Source organism: Neofelis nebulosa, chromosome 13, assembly GCF_028018385.1.
Source record: "Neofelis nebulosa isolate mNeoNeb1 chromosome 13, mNeoNeb1.pri, whole genome shotgun sequence".
In the NCBI taxonomy this organism is placed as follows: Eukaryota; Metazoa; Chordata; class Mammalia; order Carnivora; family Felidae; genus Neofelis; species Neofelis nebulosa.
In genome coordinates, this window is record NC_080794.1 from 26,205,175 (window position 1) to 26,214,066 (window position 8,892).

Consider the following 8,892-nt stretch of genomic DNA (forward strand, 5'->3'; position numbering starts at 1 on the left):
AAAAAAAAAAAAAAAAGAAAAGAAAAAGAAAATTAAAAACAAACAAAAACCTCCCAGTACCACCTCAACATAGACAAACTGAGCAACCCGTTCTCCCCATCTTGGCCTTATAAAACCAACTACAAGCTAATTAAACTGTGAGTGAAGAGGGCACATCATTTCCCTTGAAGGGACTCAACAAGACAAAGAGGGTGACATAGCCCTCCCTGGAACCCCTACAAGAGTCTGCTGAACCTCCTTTCTTGCTTGCACCTGCACTTCACCACTCTCTGGACTGGAAAGTGCTGGAGAGGGAATGGCTGTTCCTCTGCTGAGTTCGCTACATCAGCAAGCCAGGGCCAAGCTGACTGCAAGTCCAGTGTAATGCTTGGGAAGCTGCTAGAGAAGCCCTTACACTGCTTCTGAGTGCTTCAGAGCACTGGCACCCAGGAGGCCAGTACTCCGAGAAGTACTGGGGGGTTGAATCGTGCCTATTTTTCAGGCTGTACTCCTCACATACCATTTTGTGCCTTACTGACAAGGCAAAGGGAGAAAGAAATCACAGAAAATTTCCCATCATTAAATAAGTATTATAAAGAATTTTAATCACTAAACTGTACCCCATACATTAGAGCTAGGGACCAATAATAAGGGGGTGGTTATTTCTAAATAAACCATAAATCAAACAATCAGTCTTTTTTGAACATTCTTCTCACCTAAACGAGAACACCTCTGCAAAGTAAGGTTTGTAATTTACTGGAATGAACACTGAAATAAAACTCACAGCTGTGAGTTTCACACCCATGAAAGATAAGAAAATTTGACAATATTGGGGAAGGAAGAGTTTGCAAGTTAACACCACTCTGAGATCCTGATGATTAGAAACATTTTCCAGAGCATTAGTTTCCCTGTCAAAAAATTTGAACCCCCACCAAGCAAGAACACACTGAACCTGTGAACACTGACTTCATCAGCTTTGACAATAATTCAATCTATCTAAAAGCAGCTGCATTGTGATTGAAAACAAAAAGCAACACCTACCCACTGAGGGAAGAAGTATGGGAGGGAAAGAGGAAGAGGAAGGTTACTCCTGGTTCAGCCTGGCTGTAGTTGAAAAGGTCAGATGAGCATTTCTAGGTGTAAATGCAACGATCGCTGCAAAGCATTTAAGAAGAAATGCAAGCACACTGCGTGTGACACCATTACCAAGCCCCTGCAACTCCACCCTGCAAGCCTCCCATGGACATCTACAAGGATTCAGCCAAGTCTCCCAATCTCCTTTGCAGATACTTCCCCAAATAGAGCTTCAGGTCACGGGTACTTGCAGAGATGCACGACAGCACACTGTTTCCCAGAGGCAGCTGTGGGGCATTTCAAAACTAACGAAAGTCATGAGAAAACACTGAAATGATCTGTCACCATTACCAAAACTGAAGTGGTAAATCTGAACATGCCAACAGAACCACATTTTCCCCCTAAAAGCCTGGCTCAAAAATCCTTGGAAAGGTGAAACTGAAGACACTTTGTCCCCCTTTCAGAGGTGAAGTGTATCTTGAACATCTAGATATAGCTACAAGGTAACCTATAACCTCACCCACCCTTAGAAAACAAGAGCTTGGGTTGCATTGATTGTAATGGTCCCCCAAAGTATACACTGTATTCATTCATCCATCTAGCCTCTTTAACCAACCCCTGCAAAGACCATATGTGCTGTTGTTCAGAACACATGCAGCAGGAGAGTGACCCTATTAGTACAAGGTCAAGGCAGAATGGGCACAAAACAACAACCACTGCACTACCCAGGGCCTCCTGAGTCAACTCAACATACCCTTGAGTATCTACCACATGCCAGGCACTGAGAAATGGGAGTGAACAAAGCAAAATCTGCCCCTGGAAGAATGTATACCCCTGCTGCTGAGGGGCACCTATGTGATGGGGTGGTAGAGGGAGTGACAGATGGGTCCTGTGGGAGCACATGAATGGGCACAAAGCCCACTGTGTGGCTGGTACAGAGGCAGTGGCAATGTGCACTGGGGTGGGGGTGGAAAAGGTAGTATAGTCTACTAGGATCTACGAGGTAGAAGGGAAGGGAGGAGTCAGGGATAGGATTAAGGGCGGGAAGTCTATCCCAGAGGAGTCAGAGAGACCTATTGAAATTCCAGCAACTAGCAGTTCAACCAAGTGAGAGCTTCTAGACGTTGAGAGGTAGGTGTGTGAAGCAAGCAGGGGCCAGAGCAAGAAGGGCCTGGTAAACCACAGAAAGTTTACCTGGATCCAGAGGGTAATGGAGAGCCACTGAATGTTTTTAAACAGGCAATGACTAGTTTCAGATTTTTGCTGTAGGCCAGTGTCTCTGGTCTTGAACAAGAGTCACTGCAAACCAGGTACTGGTGATTCTCCCACCCCAGCAAAACAAAAGGAACACTGCAAAAGACTGTCACAATCTCCTCTAACATTCTGTGTTTTTTTAATCAAATACAATTACATTACATGAAACAGAAGAGACATCAACATGAAGAATTTCAACTGCAGAAGAAAACTAACCATACAGCCTTTGTAACAAAACTGAACCATGTACAATTAGACCTAACTGTGAGGTCAGACTTTCTCAAAGTTCTGTCTAAAGCTGGGTGTTTTCCATTAAGCATCTAAGGGGGGGAAAAAATTTTTAACAACAACAAAAAAAGACATACACCACACCTCTTTACAAGGGCAATGTCAATCTGACAGCTTCAGAGTCTGCCAAAATGAAGTCTTAAAAATGGAAAATAGTGTATTAAGCTTCCAGAGTAAATAACCCGAAATCCACAACATTTACTATATGGAAGATTTTATTGGTTAATGAAACGATTACACTGTTGATGGTTAAAATAGCCACGCTTTCTAATCATGCCATACAAACCTGTTTTTCTACTGTAACTTCAAAATTCCTTTGTATTTCTGTATTTCCCTAAAGTTCTATAATAAAGAACTAACTTTATAGTTAGAGAAAGATACTCAAATACTAGGCCTTTATTTTCAAACCAGACACATGCTATTAGGTCTGAACCAGTCTAGAAAAGGCATACGCCTTAGAGACCAGCCATGCCAGGTGAAAGCTCCACTTATACTGAGAATACTAGCAGCTCATCTAGAACTGTAAAACCATCCAACTAACGCCCATTATAGCACTTCCTCATCTCAGAGACCACCACCGCTGGACACCTCTTACTACAATGAATCAGATCATCTCCAATTACATTTTCACCCACAATAAAAGCAGGATAAATCTAGCCTAACATATAAAAGCTATTCAACAGACTGAGCATTTGCTTTTTGTGTATTTTCTCTATGCCAAAGAAGAAATTATGAGCTATAATCAGCATCCTGGTTCCACTGCTGATTTACTGGGAGAAATTGGATAATCACTCAAAACATTCCACTCTTCACGAAAGCCCCAAGTGAAACATACTAGAGGCAAGCTCGAGACTCCCAGATGCACCAGGCACTTGGACACACGGATGAAAGGCCTCATCCAGTTGATTCTTCCCTAGAGATAATGTTTAACTTTATCATACAGATGCTGAGAACAGGGACCCATGAAACCAGTCCTTTATTAAATAGGTAGCTTGATCCAAGTAAGCATTCATATACCAAAATACACAGAAATGATCACTAGTTAAGATTTCTACTAGCCTTTGGACTGGTTTTTAAAAGAGGGCACAACAATGAGGTACCTACACACCTATCAGAATGGCCAAAATCCAAAACAATGACAACAGCAAAAGCTGACAAGTATGTGGATCAACAGGAATGCTCACTCACTCCTGGTAGGAATGCAACATGGTACAGCCACTTTGGAAAGACAATTGAGCCGCTGCTTAACAAAAATACTCTAACCATACAATCCAGTAATTGCACTCTTTGGTATTTACTCAAAACAGCTGAAATCTTTTGTCCACACAATGCCCTGCACACAGATGTCTGGTGCAGCTCTACTCTTAATTGCCAAAACTTGGAAACAACTAAGTCCTTCACAGGTTAATGGATTACTATGAAGACAGTAAAAAAAAAGATCAGTGGGTGCTAGGTTAGGGAGGGATGAGAAGGCAAAGCACAGAGGAGTTTTAAAGTACTTGGTCTACTCTGCAGGATACTACAATAGTAGATATGTGTCATTATACATTTGTCCAAACCCACAGAATGTACAAACACCAAGATGAACCCTAATGTAAACTAAGGACTTTGGGTGATTATGATGGGTCAAAGTTGGTTCATCAGTTGGAACAAATGCACCACTCTGGTGGGGAGTGTTGATAATGGGGGAGGGGAAGGACAAGGAATATGTGAGAAATCTCTGTACTTTCCCCTCAATTTTGCTGCAAACCTAAAACTACTCTAAAAAAATAAGCTGCTAAAAAAAAAAAAAAAAAAAAAAAAAAAAAAAAAAAAAGAGCCACACTCTTCCACAGTGTGGCTGATTAGCAGTGTACCTTCCTGGACATATGCAGGGAAAAGGAAAGACACTCACAATCACCTTTAGTGCTCAAGAATATTAAAGTTAATATTGTAAGTAAAGGAACTAATAAGCGCCAGGAGAGCAAGTAATAGGATTAGGATACCATCTTCCCTTTAAATTAACTAAAATATGAAAAATCTAGCAAGGCCTTCATTGAATTGAATATAGGCCTTATCACAAACTTTCTAGGCAACTACTAATAAGGGCTATGTTTAACTTAGAGTTGTTAGGAGTTGTCCAGCTTAACCTTGACAGAAATTACGACACAGTATTGTTCAATGGGCTCCTTACACCCACAGACCCATTTCACATAGTCACACACATCTCTCCTCCCATATTGCATACATGAGAGGTCAAGCCCACTTCAACACAACCTGGGTCCAAAATTCTCAAAAGCTTAAAAGAACTCTTCTCTGCATTTGCCTTAATAACACCTGTCAAATACTAAGGAACCAGGTAAACCACAAGCATTTTTGTTTCCTTGAAAGTATGTATTAGAGATCAAAGAAGAACTGAGTACCAAAAGGTACTTGTAGGCTGTCATCTAAAACAATATTAAAACTCTACTCAGTACGGCCACATTTCACAAAGTATATCTGGTGGGGTGTCAGTTTTAGCTGAGGGTAAGTGCTAAGAAATAAAGCTACCACCTCACACACTCTTCAAACCAAGTGTTCAGAAGGCCTCCGATCTTATGCACCAGGAATGAACACATTTGTCCATGTGAAGCCAACGTGTTTGTGTATAATTTACAGACCTACTTATAATACGGTCAACTGTCAAACAGATACCCTTTCACAGTATCTCCACCCCTAATCCTCTCTCCCAAACAAAAACAGCCTGTATTGCTCACTCTATACAAGAGGCTAGAGATTCTGTTTCATATAAGTTTTACTACTTTCTATGGTTCACATTCTCCAAGAGACTAACCCTCTCATTTACTAACTCAAACCTTAAATAAACTGCTTCCACCAACTTCCCCCTCTTCTCAAACCCCCACTCAGCAGAGACCTCTCTCTTGGCCAAGAAAGCTAGAGAAGGCTTGGAAGTGGCTGCCTCTGCATTCCTCCCTCTTCCTACCAAAAGGGCACTTCAAGAACTTGACAGTCTGGAAACGCGTGAATGTTGTTCCCATTCCATTCACCAGGACTGGATTTGAGCATGCAAAGTGTCTTTCTATAATCAATTTCTATTTAGGCTGCCAATCACACTGAAACTTTGGTGGAAATCTGCTTCTTAAGCAAATTCAGAATGCCATCCAGGTCCCATGTATGAGCTAGCACTGGGGGAGCATACACACCCACTCACACATACACACTCACTTCTCTGCTGAAGACTTTTTCTGGCACAGGGGCATCCTAAACTTGCCCCGTTTCATTTCCAGACTGTCATCTTTGATCCATTCCCAAATTCATGCTTTTTTCTCCATCTGAAGGTTCAGTCTCATCAGCTATGGTGCAGCAACTATGGTAATTTATGCCCTTGATTTCTTGACATTTTCTTCTCAGCTCCTGGCTGGGAAACTGTTTTGATCTGAATAGAGTTGTCTGTATGGGGATTCTGCATGTTAATGATGTGGCTAGCTGGCAGGGATATTAGGTGAGAGCACACGGTGTACTTTTTCCAGTTATGTTTCGCCTCATCACGGCTATAGTGGCCTTTCTAACCGCCTGCTTCGCTAGGAGGGAGACTACACACCTAATCTTACCCTCTTCGGGTGAGCCTCGGGCGCCAGGTGGAAACAGAACAGACAGTCTGTTCTCTCATCAAGTATCTGGACTCAGAGGCTAAATATCCCTAGACACTCCACCACCAATGAAGCAAACACACGTACATCCTCCTCCGCAAGGGAAAAGCAGTCGATACCCTTCACGGTTTCAGCCTGTCCAAGCTGCACACCCTTCACTCTGTCCAGGTTTAGTGTAAGATGCTGCATTCTCCAGGCTGTGCACTGCCGCTGGCACCCCCTACACTCAACCCGAACCAAGGAAAGGACTTCCAACGGAGGTGGAAGCATCAGCTCCGGTACCCGCCCTTCCCTCTCAATCCTGGCCAGAAAACTCCACTTCCCGGATTCCCAGCCACTCTCTCCCGCCCCCTCCCCGGGCGATCAAGCTAGCGCCGTACAGATGCCAGCGAAGTGCCCAGCCCAGCTACGCAACCCCCGCACCCTAAGGCAGGCCCCCGGAACCTAATCCGGCTTCCTCCCTCTCCCACAGCCTAGGGGTCCCCAGATTCTGCACGTACACCTCAGGCACGCTGTGACTGAAAAAAAAAAAAAAAAGTCCCACCCCGCCCCCCAGCCACGCCACCAGTCTCCAGCACTGCCCGGGAGGGGCCTCCTACCCAGTGGCGAAAAGAAAATGTGGGTGGTTGTCCCAGCAGCTTTCTCCCGCACCCCGCGAGGGGCCTGACCCCTGAGGGAGGCCAGACTCGCGTGGCCCCAAAGGGACACCTCCCTCTCCCCCACCCTCCAGGGGCCAGCAGTTCTTGGCAGAGTGTGCTCGCTGCAGGTCCCCGGAAGGCTCGGGGAGTTCGGGGGCTGCCCGGTCCAGGTGCAACCTCTCCCGGAGGCGGGCGGAGGTCGGCGCCGCGGCGCGCCCCCCGGGGAAGCAACTCACGATGGTCACGCTGGCTTTGCGCAGGTCGCGGTTTTCCTCCTGCAGCGCCTTGCACTTGAGTTTGTAGGTCTCCAGCTCGATCTTCAGCACCTTGTTCTCCTGCTGCAGCGAGGCCAGGCGGTTGGTGAGCTCCTCCAGGCGGAACGGCGAGATGACAATGCCCCCCGACTTCCCACCGCCGCCGCCTCCCCCGCCGCCACCGCCACCGCCGCCGCCCGAGGTCGATGAGCAGGACGACTGCATGGCGGCCGAGCTGCTGCTGTTGCCCCCCGCCCCGTCCGTGTCGCTCTCGCTGGCGCTGTCCGCCATGGCCGCGGCGGGCTGGGGAAAGAAGGAGGAGGAGGAGGAGGTGGAGGAGGAGGAGGAGGAGGAGGAGGAGGAGGAGGAGGAGGAGGAGGAGGAGCAGCAGGGAGGCGGCGGCGACGAAGGCCGGGCTGCGAATGAGTGGGCGCCGGGCGAGCACAGGGGAGCGCCGAGCTGGGCGCCTGGCAGCAGGGCGCAGACTCCGAGCGGCGGCGAGAGAAAGAGAGGGAGCTTCCCGCTGCCAAGGGACCTCCTCTGCCAGAGAACAGAGACCCCGCCCGGGCTCGGGCAGTACTGCACTGGGGCTCGCTCCAGCCGGGCCTGGTGCGCTCGCTAGGCCGCCCTAAAGAGCTGGCCGAAAGCTCCGGGACCCGCCCGCCGCCACCGCCGCGGCCCGCCTCCCGGCGCCTGCCGGCGGGCCAGGGACTCGCGGGCCCAGCCGGGGCGGGAAGGCCAGGTCAGCCCTCGCACCAGCTGCGCGCTGGCCGCACGTGTTCCGAAGGAGGGCCTCCCGGCCCCCCACCTAAGCCCCCAGACGCCCAGCCTCTTCCGGGCTCGCGCCGGCTCCCGGGAAAAGGAAACCCGGTGCCCCGCTAGCCTCGCAGGTGTCGGAGACACGTGGAAAGGTCACGCCGGCTCCCGCATTCAGCCGTGGCCGGGCCGTGGCGGGGCAGTGGCCCCGTCTTCCGCCGACTGCGTGTACTCCTGTCTCCCTCTGTCTGTTTGAAACATACACGCAGCCCTTTGAGTTTTATCTTCTCGGAGAGCTCAACTGGGAAGCCTAGGATAGCGCTAAGAGAACAGAAAGTTCCCCTGCCAGGAGCCCGAGTGGGGTGAAACAACAGCAGCCACAGGTTAACCTCGTTAAGAATTTGCGGAAGAGACATGCCACTCTCTTTGCTCCTCCTCCTAATAATCTCATAAACCACACTGCGCTCAATCTTTAAACAAGGTGCAACTTTCTTTTCTTTTTCTCTTCACATCTTGAGAACAGTGCCAGGACGTGTCACGCAATAGGATTAAGAGACTAGCGTTTATCTAATCCAAAAAGAAAAAAGAAACACTTTCTGTGGATTAAAACCCATCTCTTTAAGTGCCAGTTTTCTAAGGTAACTGCAGACAAAGCATTATGCTGTACAAATAATGATGATTAAGTGGGAATACAGCATAACCATCACCCTCTTGCCCACTTCCAGAAAACTTTAATAGGTTAAAAATAAAGCATTAATTACTCTGATGTGATCTAATTCAGGGTTCTAGTTTTGAAGCATAAGAAATTCTAAATAACCTTTTATTCCCCCTCTTCTCTCCCAAAGAAAGACTTGCAGGAAATCCGCCCAGCAGGTGAGACGATTCTAAACATCTTTAAACTGTTGACACAAAACAGCTTTCACTTATGTATAAAAATTGGAAAGTGAAACTGACCAGACTAGTTATTACCAAGCTTAGTCAAGGGAAGAACAAACACTTGGAAACAGAAAACAGGAAAGA

The 8,892-nt window shown here is 47.2% G+C and overlaps 1 protein-coding gene across 2 annotated transcripts in view; it reads right to left on the bottom strand.

Moving 5' to 3' along the window:
- CCDC6 (coiled-coil domain containing 6) overlaps positions 1-8,208 on the bottom strand; it is a 109,941-nt gene extending 101,733 nt beyond the window's left edge. The window contains exon 1 of one of the 2 annotated variants that reach the window (XM_058696387.1): positions 7,099-7,430. In XM_058696387.1, coding sequence (XP_058552370.1) covers positions 7,099-7,407 — 309 coding nt within the window. In that variant the 5' untranslated portion in view covers positions 7,408-7,430. Of the gene's footprint in view, positions 1-7,098 lie in introns of both variants that reach the window. The other variant, XM_058696388.1, reaches the window with a different exon arrangement.
- Between the last annotated feature and the right edge of the window lie 684 nt (positions 8,209-8,892).